The sequence below is a fragment of the Arvicola amphibius genome, chromosome 1 (assembly GCF_903992535.2).
Source record: "Arvicola amphibius chromosome 1, mArvAmp1.2, whole genome shotgun sequence".
Lineage (NCBI taxonomy): Eukaryota > Metazoa > Chordata > Mammalia > Rodentia > Cricetidae > Arvicola > Arvicola amphibius.
In genome coordinates, this window is record NC_052047.1 from 183,649,818 (window position 1) to 183,673,470 (window position 23,653).

The 23,653-nt window shown below is 46.2% G+C and overlaps 1 protein-coding gene across 2 annotated transcripts in view; it reads right to left on the reverse strand.

Moving 5' to 3' along the window:
• The window catches only part of LOC119808087 (dynamin binding protein), a 98,337-nt gene that overhangs the window by 45,069 nt on the left and 29,615 nt on the right, over nt 1–23,653 (reverse strand). For both annotated transcript variants that reach the window (XM_038320424.2, XM_038320433.2), the window contains exons 3-4: nt 21,490–21,612; nt 11,781–13,760 (exon numbers count right to left, since the gene is read on the reverse strand). In XM_038320424.2, the coding sequence (XP_038176352.1) occupies nt 11,781–13,760; nt 21,490–21,612 (2,103 nt within the window). The remainder of the gene's footprint in view (nt 1–11,780; nt 13,761–21,489; nt 21,613–23,653) is intronic.

Consider the following 23,653-nt stretch of genomic DNA (forward strand, 5'->3'; position numbering starts at 1 on the left):
GTGACCCTGGCTGGCCTTGAACTCACAGAGAAGCCTAACTCCACCTCCTGGGATTAAAGGTGTGCACCATCACCCCTGCTTCCTCTCGGTAGTTTTTTTTCTTTTGAGAAAAGGCTCCCTAAGTGGCTCAGACTGCTCTTGAACTCACTCTGTAGCCCAGGCAGACTTTGATTTGTGAGCCACCTTCCTCACCCTCTTGAGTACACTGGGTTTTCAGGCCTGGGCCACCATGCTTGGATTCTGTCCACTTTGGGGGACCTCTTTAACTTGTCAGAATTTCTGATATGCCCTGAGATTCAGTCCATTTATTCTGTTCTCATGAATCCTTCAGTCAGCAGCATCCACAGTGACGGTCCCAACCATTCTGGTGTGTGTATGTGCATGCGTGAGCACACTCACACTCACACACACACACACACACACACACACACACACACACAGTGTTTGCTGAGCTATGATTGGTGCTAAAAGTCAAGAAGAATGTCCTGCTTAATCTTCATTATCCTTCAAAGCAAGAAGGCAACTATTCTTTTTACTACAGATAAAGAAATAATACAGTTGAGTGTGGTGAGGAATGCATTCAATTCCAGCACTTGGCAGGAAGACTGGGCGTCCAAGGTCATCCTGGCTAAATACCAAGTTCAAAGCCAGTAAGGGCTCCCAGAGACTCTGAATATTAGAACAACATCTAGGATCTGCTTGACTTCACGGCACCAGAAAACCTGGACTATTAGAGCCACCTCCTGACATGGACATTCTCCCATGTTACCATACTACCACGGAGTAATTCAGAAATAAATGTCCACAGAGGTAGACATGCACCCACCCTTACACTACCATCCCCTCGTTGCCATTCTTAACTTGCTTACCACCCCGCACTGGGCATCTCCTCTCTCTCCAGTACACCAACATCCAGAGCCCCTCAGGAGCACCTAAGACTGCTTGTGCTGACTGAATAGTAATTTATAAAGACTGTGATATGCTCACCAAACCAACAGGCAATGATATTTGGAAGATAGATTTATGCAAAACTATAGCAAAATCCATAGAGAATTTTAGACAATGAAGCTGTTATTTATTTCTATTTGTTTTTGAGACAGGGTCTCACGATGCAGATCAGGTCAGTCTGAAACCAGTAGATATTCACCTGCCTCTGCCTCCTGAGTCCTGGGATTAAATTGTGTGCTGTTACTCCTGGCTATTTTCTTTCTTTCTTTTTTCTTAAAGATTTACTTTATTTTTAAAATTCTGTTCATTCATATGTGTGTGTGTGCGTGTGTGTGTGTGTGCGTGTGTGTGTATGCACACATGTGTGTACGTGAGTACCAGTACCCATGGTTTTGGGCCTCCATGCAGATGCTAAGTACAGAACCTGTATCCTCTGCCAGAGAAATTCATGTTCTTGCCTGCTAAGACGTCTCTTTAGCCCTGGCTGCTATCTTCTTATGTGTGAAATGAGGAAGTTAACGGTCTCTCTGATTTCAAATCTAAAATCTGATGATCTTGCTCATTTCTAATCCAACTGAAAGCAAAGCTTAATTTTCTGTGTTCAGGAAGGCAAATGCCTTTAATCCCAGCACTTAGGAGTTTGTGACAGCCTGGTCTACACAGCAAATTCCAGAGCAGCCAGGATTGCATAGCGAGATGAGACTCAGTATCAAAAACAAGACAGAACAACAACAAGAAGACTAACCATCCTACTTGAGCGCTGTGCTCACAAAGCTGTAACAATCCCAGCAAAGAGTACAGGCCTGGGGAGGGGGGTCTGAAACTAGACACCAGCTAGGTTTAAAAAGTGGGAGGGGCAGTGAGCTAGTTCAGCAGGTAAAGAAAGGCATTGCCATCAAACCTGTTAACCTGAGTTCAACCCCACATGCTGACTCCAGAAAGTTGTCCTCTGACCTTCGCCCTCATGCCAGGGCACACATACATAAATGTAATTTTAAAATCTCAGAGAACAGGGGGGCGGGGGCTGGTGAGCTAGCGCAGACAGTACAGGTGCTTGCGACCAAGTCTGACAGCCTGGCTTCGAGCTCCCTAACCCAAGGGCAGAAAGTGAAAACAACTGTTGCAAGTTGTCCTTGCCCTCTGACCTCTACAAACACACACACACACACACACACACACACACACACACGGGGAAAGGGGAGGGAGGGAAGGAGGGAAAGAGGGAGGAAAACTGTTTTGAAAAACAAAGTTCTCTAGCAACTGCCCATCTTTGATAAAGCAGGCATGATAAGAGAAGCTCACCTGGTAAGTCAGCCACAGAAGAGATAAAAAGAAACTATATTATAGGTAAGAAGACACTACTCATAAATGATCAGAGGAAGACACTGTGTAGCAAAGAGCCTATTGCAGAGTAAGTGGAGTGAATTGCTGCCCGTGGTTTGTACTGGGGTTTAATTCAGGGCTTCCCGTGTCCCGCTCTACCAGACCTACCCTCCCAGCCCTGTTTGTCACTTTCTATTTCTGAGACAGGGTCTTGCTAAATTACATAGGCTGGACTTGAACTCACTCTGTAACAGCCTAGGCAAGCCAGGAGCTCGTGATGCCCGCTTCAGCCTCACCAGCAACTGGGATTACATGTGTCACTGAGCCCAGCAATTCCACTTTTTTCTGTTTGTTCATTTAAATTCATGCTACTCTTAACGTCATGAAGATACAGTTTACAGAAGGCTGTAAAGAACCAGGGCTTTTCCTGTCCTACTGCGACCTCAGAAGCTTCCAGACTACAGAGAGAATAGCATGCCAGTTTTCTCAAGCAAACCTTACCTGCTCTTCTGCTCCCCTGTCCATTTTATGAGATAAGGTCTCAATATATATTCTTGGCTAACCTGGAACTCTATCTAGACTAGGTTATTCCAGAACTCACAGTTAAAGGTGTGAGTTGGGTAACTTTCCCCTTTTGAAGCTCTTTCTTTCCTTGGCTTCTTCCCCATTCCCTCTCCTATGCTGGCTCCCACCCTGGATGTCCCACACTGGAGATCTCTGATGCTAAGTTCTGGATCGGATTCTTCTCTAAGTCCAGTTAGTTAGCATACAGTTAAGATTTAAGAAAGATGGAAGTAAGGGGTGCAGAGACAGCCAGGAAAGTGCTTGCCAAGCGAGCATGAGGACCTGAGTTCCACCCCTCAGAACACACATAAAATCTGGGTGCTATGGTGTATGGGAGATGCTGTCCCAGAAAACAAGCAGAGAACTCCTGAACACAGCACCTAAAGTTGACCTTTACCCTCTCTTATGTGCTCCTGCACGCACAGACACCACTAAACACAACAGGCACACACACAGATGGGCATGGTCAGGAATGTGGTTCCTCCTCTTATTTAACACAGCTGCCTCTAGGCTAAGGCTGGGAAGAAAACTTGAAAAGCAGCTCCCACTATATGGTTAACTTTAGTCCCTGGGTGCCTGGAGACCCGATCTGAAAATGAAGAAGCAGAAAGGTACTTAGTGTCAAATGGAAGTCCCCAATGGAGGAGTCTCAGGACTGGTGAGCAAGAGCACAGACACAGAAAATCTGGGAGCATTGGGACACAAGAAGACTGGATATATTTGTCCACTTCATGTGTGTGTGTGTGTGTGTGTGTGTGTGTGTGTGTGTGTGTAAAAACACATGTGTGCTGGTGCCTATGGAGACCAGGAGAGGGGTCAGACCCCCTGGAACTGGAGCTACAGGCATCTGTGAGCTGCCCAGTTAAGTGTTAGGAAATGGGTAAATTTTTAATAATTGTTTTTTCTCACCAACTCTCAGAAATTTGGAGGTCCCTCTTTATGTCCAAACACATTGTTATTACTGTGGACACAATAAAACAGTACATAAAGACTGTGTAAGGACATGAATCCAGATTTGAACCCCAGTCCTACAACTTACTCACTGTGAGACTCTGGGCAAATCTTGGTTTTCTCACCAGTCAGTCATGGGCAGTTTTAGAGGACTAGGTGATTGTATGAAAGTGCCTTGCACACTGTTTTCAAAGTGCTAAAAGCACAGTTATTATTATTATTACCATTCACTCTTAGTTTCTATGGAAACAGACAGCTAAGCCACTACTGGGAAGGCTTAGCTCTTATTAGATCTCTCTTCTTTATAACCTATACATTCTCTGCATTCATTCCACTACTGGGAAGGCTTAGCTCTTATTAGATCTCTCTTCTTTATAACCTATACATTCTCTGCATTCATATTCATTCACAGACAAGCCCCCTGCTGTGGAATAATCCTTCTGTACACTGTGAGTACATAATACTCTCATTGGTTAACAAAGAAGTTGACTGGTCTATAGCTGAACAGGATAAGGTTAGGTGGGAGAGAAGAACTGAGGGTGATGGAAGAAAGAAGGATGGAGTCTGAGGAGTAGAGCAGAAGCAGGGAGGATGGACTGCTGTGCTGAGAAAAGTCACTTGATGAAGTCCCATGACAAAGCAGAGATAAGAAATATAGGTTGATTTAAATGTAAGAGTTAACTAGTAACAAGCCTGAGCTATTGGCCAAGTATTTATAATTAATATTGAGTCTCCTTGTCAGTTATTTTGTAACTGGTTGGTGGGAAAGATAAGTCTATCTACACCCCTACACACACACACACACACACACACACACACACACACACAAGACTGTGGCTTTAAAGGGCATCCCTGTGCTGCTGTGACCCAGGAGTAGGCTTTGGACTTGCAATCCTCCTGCCTCAGTCTCCTGTGTAGCTGAGATTACAGGTCTATGCCAGGAGACCCAGCAAGGTCTCTGTCTGCTCATACTACCCAGTCAAGTTTCCAGCCTTAACTGGACCTTGAACTCTGGGTTTTACCTTACATCATCTAATCAATACTTTTACCTGTGTGTCTCATAAATTCAGCCAAAACTGAGCCCCTGATCTCAGTCTCTTCCTGTCATAGTCTCTGCCAACTTGAGACAAACCTAGATGCATGTGGGAAGAAGGAATCTCAGTTGAGGAGTTACCCCCATTGGATTGGCCTGTGGACATGTCTCTGGAGGCATTTTCTTCACTGTTAGCTGATTTAAGAGGACCTGGCCCACAGTAAGCAGCACCATGCCTGGGCAGGTTAGCCTGGCATGTGTAAAAACAGTAGGTGAGATAGCCAAGAGAAGAGAGCCAGTAAGTAGTGCTCCTCATGGTCTCTGCTTCAGTTCCTGCCTTGGCTTCCCTTGAAATGGGAATGACTATTACCTCTAAGCTAAAACAGATCCTTTACTTCCCATGTTGCTTTGGGTCATGGTGTTTGCCACAGCAACAGAAGAGAACCAGGACAACACTCCTCCCTCACCATCCAGCTCAGCCATCTCAACCAATGGAAATTCAGGAGCTCCTGATCAGACTCAGGAGCCATCCGTCCTCTTCTTCTGCCTATTGTGCCCAGTCCACCAGTGCGTACCAGTGGCTCAGATTCAAAATATCCCAGAACTGTGTTCCTCTCGCCACCCCAGTCCGGCTTGCTGGCTTTTCTCCTCTGGATATCATCATTGACCTAATAACTTGTCTCTGTCTAGCGTCTCTCACTCTAAGTTAAGTCAAACCATATTACCCTCTGTCCAAAACACAGTGACTTCCCTGATTCTGGATGATGAACTGCCAAACCCAGCCCTGCTTGAGCCAAAACAGACTCCTGCTGTTTCATCTCTCATCTCCAAAACCAGTCTTGCTGGCTCCCTGCCTGGCACACAACGATCACCTTCCAGGATGCTCTCTGCTTTCTTTTCTCCCCTGGCTCCCTTTCCTTCTGAAAAGCTATGTATTTACTTACTTATACAATAAGTAAGTAACACTAAGGGCAGAGGCCACTGCTGTCACTTCAGCAGTGAATATCACAGGAACTCAGTGGATGAATAAAGGTTCTCCTGTCTTTTAGGGCCTATGACATTTAGTAATGGTTAAGCAGCGAAGGCATGACTGGGGTCTCATGCTAGCTCAAGCTTGCTTGCTATGTCTGGTAAAGCCTCCAGAAACTCTGATCTATTGCAGTTTCCCACCCCGTGCCTGACCCTGAGCATGCGGAAATACACCTTTGCAAAGTCACCCTCCGGACTGCAGAGCTCTGTGACTCACAGATCAATCATAACTAAGTAAACAATTCTAAGCAACGTTAAACCATTAGCCTGAAAAAGGAAAACTAGTTACTGTTTGGAATTAACAGGCTATTCAAGAGTTCAGACTATGGTTGCTATTTTGTAGCAGGATAGAATCCAGTTGAATTAACTGAGATGATTTGTACTGAGCCAACACCCTGAAGCAGATGTCACATGGGTTAAGGAGACTTGCTTTTCTTCCTGTGTGCTGACAAAGTAGAAAAAGGAAAAGATTATTATTGCCAGACATTCACTCCTTGTGTGTGTGTGTGTGTGTGTGGGGGAGGTGATACTAGGATGAACCAAGGGCTTCACACAGCCTAAGCACACATTCTTCCACTGAATTAAACCCCAGCTCTACACAAAGCTGATTGATTTTCTTTCATTCTTTTTGAGGCATGGTCTTACTATGTAGCCCTGGCTGTCCTGGAACTCACACTATAGACCAGGCTGGCCTCAAACTCAGAGATCTGTCTGTCTCTGCCTCCTGAGTGCTGGAAGTCTCTCAGTGTCTCACTATGTCACCCTGGCTGGCCTGGAATCCACAGAGTTCCCACTGCCTCCCGAATGTTGAGAATACATGTGTGCCACCACACTGGCCCAGGTTTGGCTATTTTACCCTGTTCTACTAATTGGAGAAAGAATTCTTATACTAGAGACATTTCAAGGAGTTTTCAGAAAGAGAAATTTTTTTTCAGAGAAAGAAAAATTGTACTTAATATTTTGATTATCTGTCTAGAATATTGCACATTGCGTTAGTGTAATTATTATTGTCCCTGATCAGTAGTCTCCCACTGGTTAATCTGTTGGTTTTCTAAAGTGAATCTTAGATCCCACCCAATGTTTTGTTTAAAATATTACTTTCCTTAAAAACATATTGTGATCTCATGGGTAAGTCATTATTAAAAATTACTCTGAGAACTGGGTGTGGCAGCACACATGCCGCTATCCTAGGGCGCAGGAAAGCTAAGGCAGGAAAATCAAAAGTTCAAGGTCAGGGACTAGGGAGCTAGCTGGTTCACTGGGTAAGAGGGCTACATAGACATAAGGACCTGAGTTCGAGTCTCCAACATCCACATTAAATAAACAAATGAACTCGGAACAGTCGCCTGTAATACCAGTATAGCATGTTTGTGTGTAGATGTGACTGGGAGTTGGGGGTGGGCGGCAGGTAGACAGAGGCAGGAAGATTGCTAGGGCTTGCTAGCCAGCTGGCCTAGCCAATCAACAGTGAGCTCCAGGGCAGTGAGAAACCTTGACTCAAGGGAATAGGACAGAAAGAGGTAGAACCCCCAACATCCTCCTTAATCTTGACATGCATGTGTCTGGACACCACACGTGCATACACCACACACACACACACACACACACACACAGCCTAGATGATATAGTGAGATCCTGTCTCAAAAACTCTGAGTACCTTTTGTCGACCCCTTCCCTGACGTTATGTTAGAGATGAGAATGACAAGCCAGAAGCCAGGCTTGCAATGCAGGGAAGCTGACTCACTGCAGCGAGGGCGAATGTGGGGCGCTGGCACTGGCTCACACTGAGAGTGACTCTCTAGGTGTGATTCGAAGGCTGCAGGACAGAAAGCATGATTAACTAGAGCGGTGTCGGTAGACTCACTAGCGTTTCGATCATGCTCATGGGAGCGATACCACGCGTGTGCCTTTCTTACTGATCGTGTGGGCCCACGCCTACTCAATGCCAGCATTTGATGAATGAGGCTTGCGTGCACGTGGAGATTCCGTGTCAGATTCAGGCATGTGAGCCTCCCGTAGAGATGAAAAGGGCTGTGACATACCAGAGCCTCTCCCAGGGCAGCACTCAGTAGCTCTGCCTGGGGCTTCTAAATGTAACAAGTTCTAAGAAACTCCAAGGTCTGAGGATTGATCTACATGTATCTGCTGCCCAGGGAGCCAACACACTCAAAGGCACAGTGCTTCCAATATAGTCCTTGATTTGTTGATCTCAACCCATTCGACTGGAAACTTCATGAGGCAAACATCACTTCTAGTATGTTCATCATTTTATACTCTGCTCTCAGTATAGTGTTAAAAATAAAGGAGTTTTCTAGATGACATTGGCTTGACCTAGGTCCGTACCAAAAGACATGGCCCTTTCCTGACACAAGACAATCCAAAGATACCTTCTGGTGATCTGCCTTAACTGCATAGGATAATCTGAAATGAGAACTCCCAGCTCTTAGTCAGAGCCAAACACTGGTTACCTCACCTATGTAGTTCCTATAATGAAGTCTAAGTTATTTGGGTCCTTTCACAGAAAAAAAAAGCTAAAAAGCTAAAAATTATAAGAAATATATATCAAAAACATCTTTAAAACTATTAAAATGCTGAGATAATAATATAAAATTATAGATCATCAGAGAGCAACATGGGCAGGAGAAGCACTTAGCAGTTAGAATACATTCTGCTCTTGGAGAAGCCCTGAGTTTTGGTTCCCAGCACCCACTTCAGGGAGCTCACAAGTGCCAGAATTCCTGGCTTCAGGAGGTCTCAGACACATACACATAGTTAAAAATAAAAATAAAATCTAAAAATAAGGAAAATTAGAATCATAAAAACACTGTGTTACGGTATTTGCCAATCTCCCCCAGCCTTGAGCTTTGCCAATGACCTTCTGAAGATAAGGAGTCAGAAATATACACACAATAAATAAACGAATAAAATAAAAAGCCCAAGAGAAATCAGGTGAGACATCTAGAAAGTGAGAGAAAAGACTAGAATTCTCCTGTGGGAATAAAGTATAACAATTCAGAGATGTGGGCTTGAAGGAGCCCTCCAGGCTCAGGGTAAAACAAGAGTGGGGAACACATCTCCACCAAGGGGGAGACCCTGCGGACACCTGCAACCCCGGATGAGCGGTCAGGACGGAAGGAGGTGGGCACGACCCCGGCTTTGCTGAGAGCAGCTGTGACTAGTGTGGCTTTGCTCATGGCCCTGTGTGCTCATTATAGCAATTCACACTTACAGATGAAACACATGAGGAAGCTTCTTTACACTCTATGACTAGGCCAGCTTTGTAACCGGCAGCTCATACCCGCCTGTCACTCCAGCCCCAGGGGATCCGAAGCCTCCTCTGACCTCCAAGAACACCCACAGCCATGCATACATACACTCATTCTCTCCCTCACACACACAAGTACACATATATAGAAATAAAAATACATCTTAAAAAGAATAGTTCCCTAAAGGTCTTAACATCTTTGAACCATACATCAACTACCAAACAGAGACGTCACTATATGAAAAGAGAAGCTATTTTTTTTTCAAGACAGGGGTTTCTCTAACAGTCCTGTCTGTTCTAGAACTCTCTTTGTGAACCAGGCTGGCCTCCAATTCACAGAGATCCACCTGCCTCTGCCTTTTGAGTGCTGGGACTGAAGACATGCCCCTACGCCTGGTGAAAAGGAAAGCTTAATAACAATAGGAAGGGTTCCTGAGACACTGAGAGCAGAAGCAGGCGGATCTCTGAGTTCGAGGCCAGCCTGGTCTACAGACAGGACAGCCAGGGCTACACAGAGAAACCCTACCTTAAAAATCATCAACAACAGAAAGAGAGAGAGAGAGAGAGAGAGAGAGAGAGAGAGAGAGAGAGAGAGAGAGAGAGAGAGAGAGAGAGAGAGAAGAAAGAAGAAAATAACAAAAGAAAACAAAAGTCGAAGCTGCTAGGAAATGCTCTCATGACACCATGGTTGAGGGTCTTAGGAGGCAGCAGTCACAATGGAGAAGCTGCTGTGGTCTGCACAGGGCTGGACATTTCGCCATGTTAACTGTCTGGCAAGCAGGTGGGCATCTCTATATTGGCAGTCCTCAGGACTCAAAACATCAGAAGCAAATCACCAAGGTGGTTGTAATACCAAACGTTCAGGTGACTCTGTGACAGGAACACCTACTGAAAGATGACTAAGCATCTATCCAATGACAGCTCATAGACAATCTCCAGTTCAGCACAGGCGACCCAGGGCCCGGTTACATTGAACTTGACCCTTCCTATTGCCCGTCTTGGCTCTGGGCTTACCTTCCTTGGCATATTTTAGATAGAGGTTTCCTTACTTTCCCAGTACCGTCTACTTTCTGTCTTTCTGAAAATGACTTAATTGCAGGCCTTCCAATAATACTTCTCTTAACGGATCTTTTAAAGATTTTATTTATTTGTGTATGTGGGTTTTTGCCTGCATGCATGTATGTGTACTGTACACATGCCTAGTAGCCTTGAAGACCAGAAGATCCCCTGGAATTGGAGTTACAAACTGTTGTGAGCCACACTGTGGGTGCTGGCACTGAACCCAGGTCCTCAGCAGCAAGTGCTTGTAAACACTGAATCATCTCTCCAGCCTTTAGTGGAATTTTAAAATTCTACTTCCTGCATTCTGTCTTAGAGGTCTAAGGTCAAAGGCGAGGTAGATCTGTGATCTCCGCACTACACCACCATTCTTCTGCTTTTTTTTTCCCAAGACAGGGCCTTGTTATGTAGCCAAGGTTAGCTTTGAACTTGTGGCAGTTCTCCTGTGTCAGTCTCGTGAGTGCTCCGATTATAGGCACGCACCACCAAGCTAGCTCTGCTTTATATATTATTTCTTCTGTGAGTCTGAATAAGAACTCTCCAGAGAGAGCTGGGGAGACGCCTCAAAGAGATTGCTGCAGGAGCATAGGACGCAAGTTCGTTCCTCAGCACGTATGCATAAACCCAGGTGTGGTAGCACACGCCTACAACCTCAGCACTGGGGAAGTAGAGGCAGGTGGGGCTCACTGGCCAGCTGCCTAGCCTAATTGGCAAACCCTAGGCCAGTGGCTCCCAACCCAAAAGGGTTGCATATCAGATATTTACATTACGATTCCTAACAACAGCAAATTTACAATTATGAAGTAACAACAAAAAACATGTTATGGTTGGGGTCACCACAGCATGAGGAACTGTATTAAAGGGTCACAGCAGTAGGAAGGTTGGGAACCACTACTCTAGGCCAATGAAAGACTCTATCTCAAAAAACAAGGGGACAGCAGTTGAGGAACAGTACCTAAGGTTGACTTCTGACCAATACACACGTACACACATATGCATGCATACCTACATACAGACCTGTGCATGCCCTATGCACACACACATCTTCGGACACAGAAAATGCATTTTTGAATGTACAAGGTGGGAAGCAAAAAGCTCTATTAGTGAAAACACCAGCTTAAAACCTCAGCTCTCGACAAGTTACTTAATGGCTCGGTCTTAGTTCCTCCCTCTGTAAAGTGGCCATCTGAACAATCCCTACGTGTTCTTCCACGAGGGCTGTGAAGACTGTAAACACATGGTAACAAGAAACACTGACAAGTAAGAAAGACGGGATATCACTGCTGACACACGGCCCCTGGTCACAAAGATACGAATTTTAATTTTCTCAGGAGACTTGGCCTGGAAGACATCAGTTTAAAAAGTCTCATTAAGGACTTCCTATCTGCAATGCAGTGTGAATGCCACAGTGGCAGAGAGGGGCACTGTGTCAAAGCTACACACGGCTTCTCTAAGTGAAGTCAGGGGACACAGTGGTCACGGATGCAGAATGAGGAACCGGGTGACGAGACCATAAGTCGCTGTGTGGACCAGGATGTTTTTGACTTAACGAGACCCTCCCTGAGCCTCAGTTCAGGAACCAGGGTCACACTGTTTCCTGTCACTTACCTCTTAGCTGCTGGAGCTCCAGGCTCAGACTCTGAATGGTGCTCTCATAGAACTTGAGATTCTCCAAAGTCTCTGCCCTCAGAGATTCATCCTGCTTGTCCTCCAACATCAAGGTCAGCTCCTCCTGAGCCCTGGTGTACATGTTCAAGTCGTGTTCCACGTCCTGAATCCTCACCAGTACAGAGGGGCACGGAGAAGTCTGGGCTGGGCTCTGCTCCACGTGCTCAGGGCCCTCCTTCTCTGGGGCCTCCCAACTGGCACAGAAGGTGGGCTTTGGGGAGGCTGTGTTCATCCTCTGCTGTGCAGAAGGAGGCAGAGGAGCTGGGCGGGAGGGCCGCACAGCCAGTGGGGGTGCTGGTTTGGAGCTCTGATCAACCAGCAAGTGTGAAGAGAGTATTGGGGTACACGGTCTGGGTGGGGGTGGCCTCAGGGCCTTTCTCTTCTCTGGGAGATCCTGTGATGGTGCCGACTTTGAGGAACCTCTGACAATATCCTTCTCAGAGTTAAAGCCCATGATTGAAAAGCGGCGTACAATTTTATCTGGCTCTGTGCTGGGCCCGGACAGGCTCTTCTCAAACTCGATCAGCTGCTGAGTCAACTTGGAATCCAGGTCAATGCTGTCCCCCTGTGAGGCTGTGGTTACTTCTGTGGCGGGCCCCTCCTTGTCTGGTGGCCCAGGCCTCCTCTCTGGTCTCTCTGGTGAGGAATAGCGGCTGAAGGCATTTTCTGAAGATGTTTGATGCTTCTGAGCACAGCTGGCTAGAGCTGGAGGGCATAAGTAGCTAGGTTTGGCTATCCTAGAGGCCATGAGGGAGGAGGCCCTGTGGAGTGGGGGTGCTGGCTTCTGGAGAGACCAACCCTGGGCATACGTTCTTTTGGGAGGCAGGCTGGAGTAGTCCCTAGTCCTGGCTTCAGAAGGGACAAACTCAGAGAATGGGTATGAGCTCTGGCGGCTCTCTCCTGCTGTAGAAGAAAACTGGCTTTTCTGCATTTGGGGATGAAAAGGTCCCCGAGGCTGGGAATAAATGCCATTGACTGTCTCTGAGGGGTCAGGTGTGGAAGGGTCTTTAATAAGAGGCCTATCAAGATCCACACCTGGGGAGCTTCCTGAGGCATCTTCACCCTGGCCAGAGTTCTCACTTACAACACCAGCAGGGACCCCATGATCTAGGCGAGCAGGGGTTTGTTCAGACAGACCCCAGTCAGGCTTATCTGCTCCAGTCTCCTGTGGTTCGAGTCGTGCCTCCTCCACCACTGAGGTCTCCAACCCGTCCACAGGGTTTTCAGAGTTCTTAGGGAGACTGTCTTCCGGGGGCATAACCACGGTTTCCTCTGTCCTGGTGCTGGGACATAGCTTCACAAAACGATGGGGAAAGATACCTGTCCTGCCCTTCAAACGTCCTTCCAGCCAGCCATCCTCCAAGGTCCCCAGAATCTGGATTTTATCCCCTACCTCAAAATCCAACTCATTTGGCTCCAGGGCTTGGAATCTGTAGAGGGCAAGTCCATAGGTCCCTGACGGGTGGTCATCCTCGTCGGCCCCACTTTCTGCTTCTTCGGTAGAGATGTCTACATCACCATTAGCAAGGCAGCTGTCTCCACCTCCAGAATTTACCGACTCATCCACCGTCCTCAGGGGCCCCAAAAGCTCTACAAAGCCTTCTGGGAAAATGCCTCTCCGACCCTCCAGCTCTCCCTCAAACCAGCCTGGCTCAGGAACTCCGATAATGGTAATCAGATCTCCTTCCCTGAAGTCCAGTTCCTCGTCCAGCTGGGCAGACAGCCCCATGAGGGCCCGCGCTTGTCCCATGGAGTATTCTGGAATCTGAAGCGATGCACTCTGTGAGTGCCACTGTCGGCTCTGAGAGGACAGGCAGAGCTCACGAACACAGGACGATGGGAAGAAGCCCCGGGCACCCCAACAGCTTCGGCCCTGCAGCCATCCTGCAGTCAGAGCACCGTCGAGAACCACCAGGTCTCCTGGGAAAGAAGCAGAAGTCAGAGCCTTGGCCAGAACCCCAGGGAATAACACGGTGGCCAACAGACAGGACTGCACTGTGTGGCCCGGGCTTTCACTACAGTTCTCATGCCTCAGCCTGAGCTAGGCTTGTATGTATGCTCATGAAGATGCTCTCCTCCTACCACGTGAGGCCTGAAGACAGACTCAGGTGATTGGGTTTGGCAACAAATACCTTCACCTGCTCAGCCACCTCGCTGGCCCTATAGATCTTAAAAAGAATTCCAGGGACCTGCTCTTTTGTTGCCGCAAATAACCAGTACTTTGGGTTATCGTCACAAAATATAAAAATGTCACAAAAAGTCACATTGGTCTTAGTGTTTAGATTCAGCACAGTTTAAAAACACATTCTATAGTTCCATGATCAACTGTTTTATAACAAACGCTTGATTATGTAATTATGGATATTCATTTTGTGGATTACTAATTTTAATCTTGCTTTTAGCTCCCCCACTCAGGTCTGTGCTGGGGTCCCACTCTCCTGAGCAGAGCCGCTTGAGAGGGATACAGAACGGGGACAAACAGTAAGAAAGAGACAGCAGCGCATGGTTTCCAGGCAAATGCATTGGAGAAGGGCTGTTATGTTCTTGACTTGATTACTTTTATTTTGTATGTATTGATGTTTGCCTGCAGGTATGCCTATGCACTAGGTGCATGCAGTGCCTGAGAAGAACAGAAGAGGGAGTCAGATCCCTTGGAACTAGAATTCTAGGTGGTCATGGGTCACTGTGTAGGCGCTGGGAACAGAACCTGGGTCCTCTGCAAGAGCACTCAGCACTCAACTTCTCGGCCTGGTTCCTGACTTTTAAAAAGATTGTGTGCCCTGTCTTCCCAAGTGCATGCAAGTGATTTAGGGGTGGGTGCATGTCTCTTCTGTATCTTAAGATCTCTGAGATCTTGCCTTTTGCAGAGTGAACAGTCAGTATCCAGTTGTTAATAATGATTGTTCTTTAGCTTCAGCTCCCAAATTCATATTCTCCTGTATCTAAAATTGGCTCCCATTGATAACTTCCTTGTTCCCTCTAATTTCCTTTTCCAAAACATTTCTTCCATTTATTATTTCTCTTTGTCAATACCCTAGCAAAATTTAATTCCCACTGTCTTTCCTTTAGAATTTTACCCTGAACATTCTTCTTCCAGCCCATCAAATGATTCTAACTGTGCCAATTTTACTGCATCCTCTTGCTAAAACTTCAGTCACGAGGCGCGATGGTCTACTGCTCACCAAGTTCTTTCCTAGTAGCCCTTCCCTGTTTTCTGAGATAGGGTCTCACTCCGGAACACAGGCTGGCCTGAAACTTGGCACAATTCTCCTGCCTCAGACTCCCATGTGCTGGGAACAATCCCTTTCTTATTGTCTGAATTCAATACAACATGCTTGTCCTGCATACACTCAGAAGTGTTTCTTTAACAATAGGCCATTTGTCTTCTCTTCATTCAAGCTTGTGCTCAATTTTATCCAGTCACAACCTCTCTGTTCTCCAACCATCCATCATGATCTCACCTATGATATGAGATCCTGGGAAATCTCACACAAGGGAATTTTCTCTTTCCTTTCTTTCTTTTTTTACTTTGTTTGATTTTGAGACAGGGTCTCACGATGTATCTCAGACTGGCTTCAAACTGCAACCCTCCAGCCTCAGCCTTCCAAGTGCTTGCATTAAGATGTACCACCACATCCTGCCCAACTCCAAATCTTTACTATTCCTTGTTGGGAGTATTATTTTAAGGTGTGTTGCTTTTGTTTATGTTGTATTTGTTTAACTCTGTTAAGCTGTAATTCTTTGCCTGTTTAAAACACCTGATGGTCCTAATAAAGAGCTGAACAGCCAATAGCAAGGCAGGAGCGAGGGCAGGCAGGGCTGGCAGGCAGAGAGGATAATGGAAGGAAAACTGCAGAGAGGAAGAGGACCTCAGGCGCAGCCGCAGCCAGCCATGGAGTAAGAGTGAAAGGAAGATATACAGAAGAAAAGGGAAAAGCCAGAGGCAAAAGGGTAAAGGTAAAGATAATTTGAGTTAGAAAAGCTGGTTAGAAACAAGCCAAGCTAAGGCCGGGCATTCATAAGATGTCTCCGTGTATTTATTTGGGAGCTGGGTGTCAGGCCCCTCAAAGAGTAAAAGACAACAATTTCTCCTCTCTCTCCATCTGAAACCTTAGCAGGCTTCCTTAGAAAAATCTTAGGAGCTCACATGAACCAAAGAACTCCACTTCTCTCTTCGGTTCTGGCATTTGTATGCTGGCACAGTGCATGGCACATAACATAACATTTTAGACTTAGTGGCAGACACCCCATATATTTCCTGACTTGACTTTATTGCACTTAGAGTTTTATTTAGAGACACCTAAATATGCTCCCATATTCCTGTAGTCCTTAACTTTTGAACTCACATGCACTGCCCAAAGCTTTGGGTCCTGAGAATGACAAGTGCCCCCTCCCCCAGAGGCTCAAGGCCTGCCATCCAGGCCACAGAGGGAAGTCATGACTGCTCAGACACAATGGGCCTCTTGGTGAATAGGAAAATCAAAGCATGCCATAGTCCCACTCCGCTCGCTCTGAAACGCCTCGTTCACTTCAGGCTGCAGAATGACGGTGCTCTCGGTCTGGCCAGCGCTCCACGAACTGGGACAATAGGGCTTGTTTTCCTGTCTATTCCAACAGCGGTTTTGATGAGCTTTGTTTCCAGACAGACCGTAGCTCTGCTGCTTATTCATCGATCATAAAGGAGGGTTCTCAGGACAAAACAAGATGATGTGCCCTTTCCCACCAACACACACAATTTCCACGGCACTTTAATTCAACACCCCCCTTACATTTTTTGATTTTGTCATTTGTTTCTCCCCTTACTTGGTGACTCCCTTTATTTTATAGGCCTAACTGTCCCTGGGGTGGGTCTGTTGTTGTGGTTTCTCTGGTTTTTGTTATCAAAAAATCTCTTGTTTTAAATAGTCAAGCAAGCTTTTTCCCTGAAGTCCCGAGCTATTCTTCAGGAATGGAGGCTACCAAGTGGTTCTAGACATCAGAAACACCAACATAAGGAATTCCTGGAATGGTGGGGCCAGGTTTGGGAACAGGAAAGAAGAAACTGCAGTGACCCTCGGGGTCAAATGTGACTCCCAGCCATACTGTTTGTTTCTTTGGATGGAATTTTTCTTCGAACAGGAAGTGGATTGGAAGTGAGATTACAGGAAGGAATGCAGGTCTTGTTAGACTCTGATACAAGCGGTCTGGCTCTGCAGGGTTCGCTCCTCCCTTGACTCCACTCCTGGCACTAGCGGCCCTGGGGGACTGTGCTTTGTGCAGAGCATGTATTTTCTTTTCGTTTCTTTTTTTGGTTTTTCGAGACAGGGTTTCTTCTGTAGCTTTTGGAGACTGTCCCGGAACTAGCTCTTGTAGCCCAGGTTGGCCTTGAACTCACAGATCTGCCTGCCTCTGCCTCCCGAGTGCTGGGATTAAAGGCGTGCACCACCACCACCTTCTTTTGGTTTCTTATACTAACACTTCATCCCATGGCATTGAAATTTAAGGTACTTGTGTGTCAACTGATAAAGATCAGTCAGCGACTTATTTATAAATTATCATTTATGCTATTGACCTTTTGAGAGGAGGTCGCCTAGATGTGCTAGGTGTAGACAGCCATAAGCACTATGTGTTATACGAGGAAATAACGGGTGAGGTCCCATAATATACAGTCCTTTCTTGCTTGCTCTTAATCTCCTGATCTTTTTGTCTTTCCCTTGACATATTCTTTTCCTTTTCTTCCTTCCTTCCTTCCTTTCCCATTTTCTCTTCACTTTTTGTTTCTCTCCCTCTCCCTCTCCCTCCCCTCCCTCCCTCCCTCCCTCCCTCCCTCTCTCTCTCTCTCTCTCTAGTTGGTGATTCCAGATACTAATTCTGACTCTTCTAGAAGACAGATTTGTTTCTGAACCCATAACACAAAGAACAGTCCAAACCAACTGAGTAGCTGCAGGAAAGGGGGAAGGGTGACACCTGCTGGAAGAATTACTGATGACTTCACTTCCAGGTAGACTCTGGGGAAACATCCGCCCAGACCAGCTTCGCAGAAAGAAGGCACAGCAGGGCCTTGGGAGCCTCAGAGTGCCTCTCCCTGCCTGGTTTACACTATAACCTCATTGGTCCTAACAGCTACCCTGAGGTAGGTGCTGTCTTCTTCAGCCTTTACATAAGACTAGCAAAGAGCTGGCCCAACATCACAGCTACTATATGCAAAGATGGATTTAAATCTAGGACCATCAGAATTTCTATCTTCTAAGCCATATTACCTGCTTTTAACATACTACTCAAAACACAAACACAAATTACTGATACACACACACACACACACAATTTTTCTCTTTGGTGATCTTATGTATTTTTGTTTTGTGTATATAGGTGTATTGCTTGCATGGATGTCTGTGCATCGTGTGTGCAGTCCTGAAGAGGCCAGAAGAGGGTGTTGATTCCTCTGGAACTGAAGATACAGACAGTTGTGAGCCTCCACATGGGTGCTGAGAATTGAGCGTGGATCCTCTGGAATAGCAGAGTGTTCTTGACCACTGAGCCATCTCTCCAACTGCTCTTATTAATCATAATAATACTTCTTAAGTGTAATTAGATAATAACTGAAAGTCAGTATGATAAAAACACAGCAGGGCTCTTGTGTATCCTAGGCTGGCAGTATGGAGGAAGAACACTAAATTTCAGGTCGTTCTGCCTCTACCTCCTGAGTGCTGAGATGCACGGGCATACACCATCACGTGGGTAAGACTGGACCCAGGGTTTTGTGCATACTAGCTAAGCACTCTACCAACTGAACTACACTCAGCACCCCAATATTCTGAAAGTCTCCAGGCCTCCTGATTTATTCATCACTAAAGTATTGTGTGCACTCAAGAGAAGCCACTCCACTGCGTGCTGGCTACTCTATGTCAACTTGTCACAAGCTAGAGTTGCCTGCAAGGAGGAAACCCCAATGGAGAAAATGCCTCCATAAGATCCCACTGTGAGCCTGGCAGTGGTGGCACACGCCTTTAATCCCAGCATCCAGGAGGAGAGGAAGGCATATTTCTGTGAGTTCAAGGCCAGCCTGGTCTACAGCGTGAGTTCCAGTACAGCCAAGGATACACAGAGAAACCCTGTCTCGAAAAACAAAAAAACAACAACAAAAATAATCTGTCTGTAATGCATTTTCCTGATGGAGGAGTGTCTATGTGTTACTTTCATTATTAATAAAGAAACTGCCTTGGCCCTTTAAGAGACAGAAAATTAGGTAGGCAGAGTAGACAGAACAAAATTGTGGGAGAAAGGAAGCAGAGTTGGGGATACACTTCAGGCAGTCGCCATATGCAGTCGCCATGCCTCTCCTCTCCGAGATGCACGCAGGTTAAGATCTCTCCTGGTAAGCGACCACCTCGTGGTACTACACGGATTACTAAATATGGGTTAATTAGCCAATAAGAGTCTGAAACTAATGGGCCAGGCAGTATTTAAAAGAATACAGTTTCCGTGTAATTATTTTGGGTATAAAGCTAGCCGGGTGGCGGAACACAGCCCCACTGCTCCTTCTACATTTTCCTAATTAGTGATTGATAGAATTTGGTTCCCTGATATCCACAAGGCAGCACACAACATCGGTATCACCAGTTCCAGGGGAATCTTATGCTCTCTTTAGGCTTCTGCAGGCACCAGGCATAAGCATGGTACACAGACATATACACAGTTAAAATCTCCCACACATAAGATATTTTTATTTTTTATTTAAGATCTACAGGTTCAGGGCTGGAGAAACAGCTTAGCGGTTAAGAGGGCTTGCTGTTCACGCAGAAAACCAGAGTTCAGTTCCTAGTATCCACAAAGAGTGACTCACAACCACCTGTAACCTTGTTGTCCTCTTCTGACATTCACGGGCATCTGGACACCTGTGCACAGATGTGTACACACACCGATGCACGCACAGCCATGCACAGATGGTCACACACACACACACATGCTTACACACGTGCACAGACGCATACACATAAGGGAAAACGAACAAATCCCAGCCTGGCCTGGCTTACTCACCTGTTTCAGGTGACTCATGGCTGAAAGGTCAGTGCCTGGGTCTTCCAGAGAACCTTTCGGGGCTCTGGTTTTCTCAGACAGATTTTAATTTAGAGCCAGTTCAGAACATCAGCTGAGTCTTCTCAGCGCTGGCTTCAGCAGAAAATCGTATGTTTTTAAAAAAAATTTTGAATCCTAAAACTTGACCATAAAACATATAATGTTGAAGCAAAACTAATTCTAGCAGTTATTCCTTCAAATCTTCATATTATTAAATACACACTGTTTCTTTCCACACAATCCCTCCTTCTGCCCGTGGTTTTCAGCTTGGTCCAGGATTAGGAAAGAAAAGGCCTGTGCTAAAGCTGGAGATGTGGCTCAGTGAAGATTGTTTCTGTGTCTACTGTGCTCCCAGCCCGCAGTTCAGCCTCCAACACTGAGACAAACAAGCGGCCACACTGCTCACATCCTGTGTGTGGTTCGCAGAGACACCTACAGGCTCTTGTCCTTCTCCCCTCCTACCTGGGGAGGCCTGCCCTGAACTCCAGACCACCTCGAGACAGCTGTGAGTGAGGACAAAGATCCTGCTATAAGCTCCAGTCTAGTTGCACTGTCTTCCCAACCCTGGATGGCAAGAAGTCTACAAACCAGAGGGAAAGGCAAAGACTAACATGCAAGAAACTCCCAAGACAGGTCTTAAGGATGAACATCCAAAAAAAAAAAATCCAATATTCTTTTCCTCTCACTGACTAGGGGCTACAGAAGTTTGCTAGGTCTTGGTTCCCCACCATGTGTGCACACGTGCATATGTATGCATGCGTGTGTGCATGTGTGTGTGTGTGTGTGTAAGAATTAAGCCTGTGTCTTCAGCATTGTGACTAAAAGAACAGTTACAATACAAACAACATAACTCATAAGTTCTACTGTGGTATGTTGGCTGGGACATCACAAAACTGGGGGGGGGGGTCACAAGTCTCGGCTGCAGCACTATTGGTCCGTCTCTGTGCTTATGTAGAAGGGCGTGGGCTTAACCAGGTGGACCTGTGGAAATGATTTCCTATCCACCTTTGGAAATCTGTGCCTGTTAGAGTACAATGGTGAGAAATACTTGAAGCATCCTGGGGATGTGCTAGTGCCATCTGTTTAAACTGGTCCCTTTAAACTGGTTCTCATGACAACTTCTACACTGCCCGATGAAGGCACAGAAATGGGGCGGTCTTGCGCCTGTCTTGGTGGTCACATCAAAATTACTGCTTCCCTATTGCACATTAGTAAGTAGCAATGTTGTCAGCAAAATAATACAAGGTAGGCTTTCTGGAGAAGAGATTAGCACTATTACAGTGTCCACAGCACTGGGGAGACAAAGGCAGGTGGATCACCTCTGTGAGTTTGAGGCCAGCTTAACCTATATATGAAGTTCCAAGACAGTCAGGTATATATAGTAAGAACCTGTCTCAAAAAAATTAAAAAATAATCTAAATCAATAAAAGAATACCTGAGAAAATCCCATGAAAATGATCAAGCCCTACTAACACAAGGCCTCGCTCTCAGCCGCATTCCGTCAGTGCTGCAGACTTCAGAGACAGACTCTCCAGTGAAAACATCTCTAAAGACCCTGGGCTCAAGTTTCTGCAGGTCTCTGATACGCTCTTACCTCGATGGAGAGAAAGACTGTTCAGCTCCCGAGATGTGAATTCGCAGGTGCAAACAAACAGACTCTCTCCCTCCTTCAGAGTGGGGATCGTCACAATCTCCACGAAACTGCTGGGAAACTGTCCTGAAAGACAGACGCACACATGTTAAGCACGGAGTGCTCTTTTAATATTAAATTTTCTCTCTCTGTCTGTGTACAAGGACAACTTCTTTCTGAGTTCATTTACAAATTCTGAATTAAAAATTGACCTAAAGCTAATAATTAGAGAATTTACTATAGAAGTACATAGCACAGAATGAGATGTATACAGAGGTCAGAGAATACAATTCAAAAGCATTTATTGGGCCAGCGAGAGGATTTAGCGGGTAAAGGCACTGCTGCCGTGCTTGACAACCTGAGTCAGACTCCCAGGTCCCCATGGTACAAGGAGAGAAATGAATCCTGCAAGCTGTCCTGTGCTCTCCACATGTACACTGTGTGTGTGTGTGCTCGCGTGCGTGTGTGTGTGTGTGTGTGTGTGTGCGTGCATACATACATACAATACCTAAGTAAGCATTAACCACTGGCACTCTAGCAGGTTCACTGAAGAGGGAAATGTGAGTTGGGTGGTCTTGGTCTTCAGAGATCTGAAAATCTACTTAGACAAAAAAGATAATGGAATGCTGAAACCCAAGTCACACCAGCTACGCACTACTAGGCCATGGAGGTTCAGAGGAGGCTGGGAGGAACACAGGTGTTTTGTTTGTTTTGTTTTGTTTTTGCTTTTTTGTTTTTGTTTGTTTGGTTGGTTCTTGAGATAAGTTTTCTCTGTAGCTTTGAAGCCTGTCCTGGAACTCACTCTTAGACCAGGCTGGCCTCGAACTCACAGAGATCTGCCTGTCTCTGCCTCCCGAGTGCTGGGATTAAAGGCGTGCACCACCACTGCCTGGCTTGAACACAAGATTTTTATGAAGCAAAGCAGTTCAGTCTGAGATGGGTAGAGTTTTATAGGTGGTGTAGGAAGACAGGGACTGACAGCTGGAGGAGAACGAGAGATGTTTCCCGAATCTGCCCACATATCTCCAGACCTGCCTCTGCCTCTCAAGTGCTGGGATTACAGGCATGCACCACCAGGGCCTGGCCTATCATTCTTCTTCTTTTTTAATTATTGCTTTGTGTGTGTGTGTGTGTGTGTGTGTGTGTGTGTGTGTGCTTTGTCTGCATGTTTGTCTGTACACCATGTGCAGGCCAGAAGAGGGCATGGGCTCCTCCTGAAACTTGAGTTAGATTGTTGTGAGTTGCTATGTAGATGCTGGGAATCGAACCCAGGTCCTCTAGAAAGGCAGACAATCTCCTTAACCACCCAGCCATCTCTCCAGGCCCCATCCCATCACTCTTAAAATAACAGCAGCAGCATTTCTAAGACACAGCTCTGATGATGTCAAAAGCACCACAGTTTCTGGCCGCCTCAACTTCTAATCCCACACACCTTTGTCCTCTGGACCCCACAGCCACTTGGTGCCCTACTGATGCTTCCTCAGTGCTCCCACATTCATGCACATGTCAGGGCCTCTGAGCAAGCAATCCTCTCTGCTAACACCCCCTCACCAGTTTTATCTGACCAGAAGCATCACTTCTACTAGACAATAATCTGTGAATTCCCCAAAGTTGGTAAGCGTTCCAAGCACCTACTCAGAACTACACCACACACTCCAACCCACATGCACACAAACGTGTAAATTAAGGACTAAATGAGTCTGTGTGATGTGTGGTGAAAGGTCTGCCATTCCCCAGGGTAGTTAGTGGAAGAAACCATGGCAACACGAATCTCAGAAATAGAAGAATAGCCAGAAGCACAAACGTGGGAGACAGGAGCATCCAAGACAGAGAGTGGCTTTAATTAATTGTTCCCAATGCAGATCTAGGAAGGACTGAGTAATAAACCAGGCTCGCCTGAGAAGAAGGGAAGATGGAGCAGGAGCTGTTAAAGGAGGAATGAGGTTGAACTGCCAAGAGCGATGGCAAACAGCAAGTGTTCCGAAGAGAGGTCTAAGGTACGTTTTGAGGAGGGGAATAAGAGCACTGGACATAAAAGACAGAGCATTGGTAAGGGAAAGAGAAAGGCAGGCAGAAGACTAGGCTGGGGCAGAAGTGTCCACCCATCCAGCCTCCACAAGGAATCAAT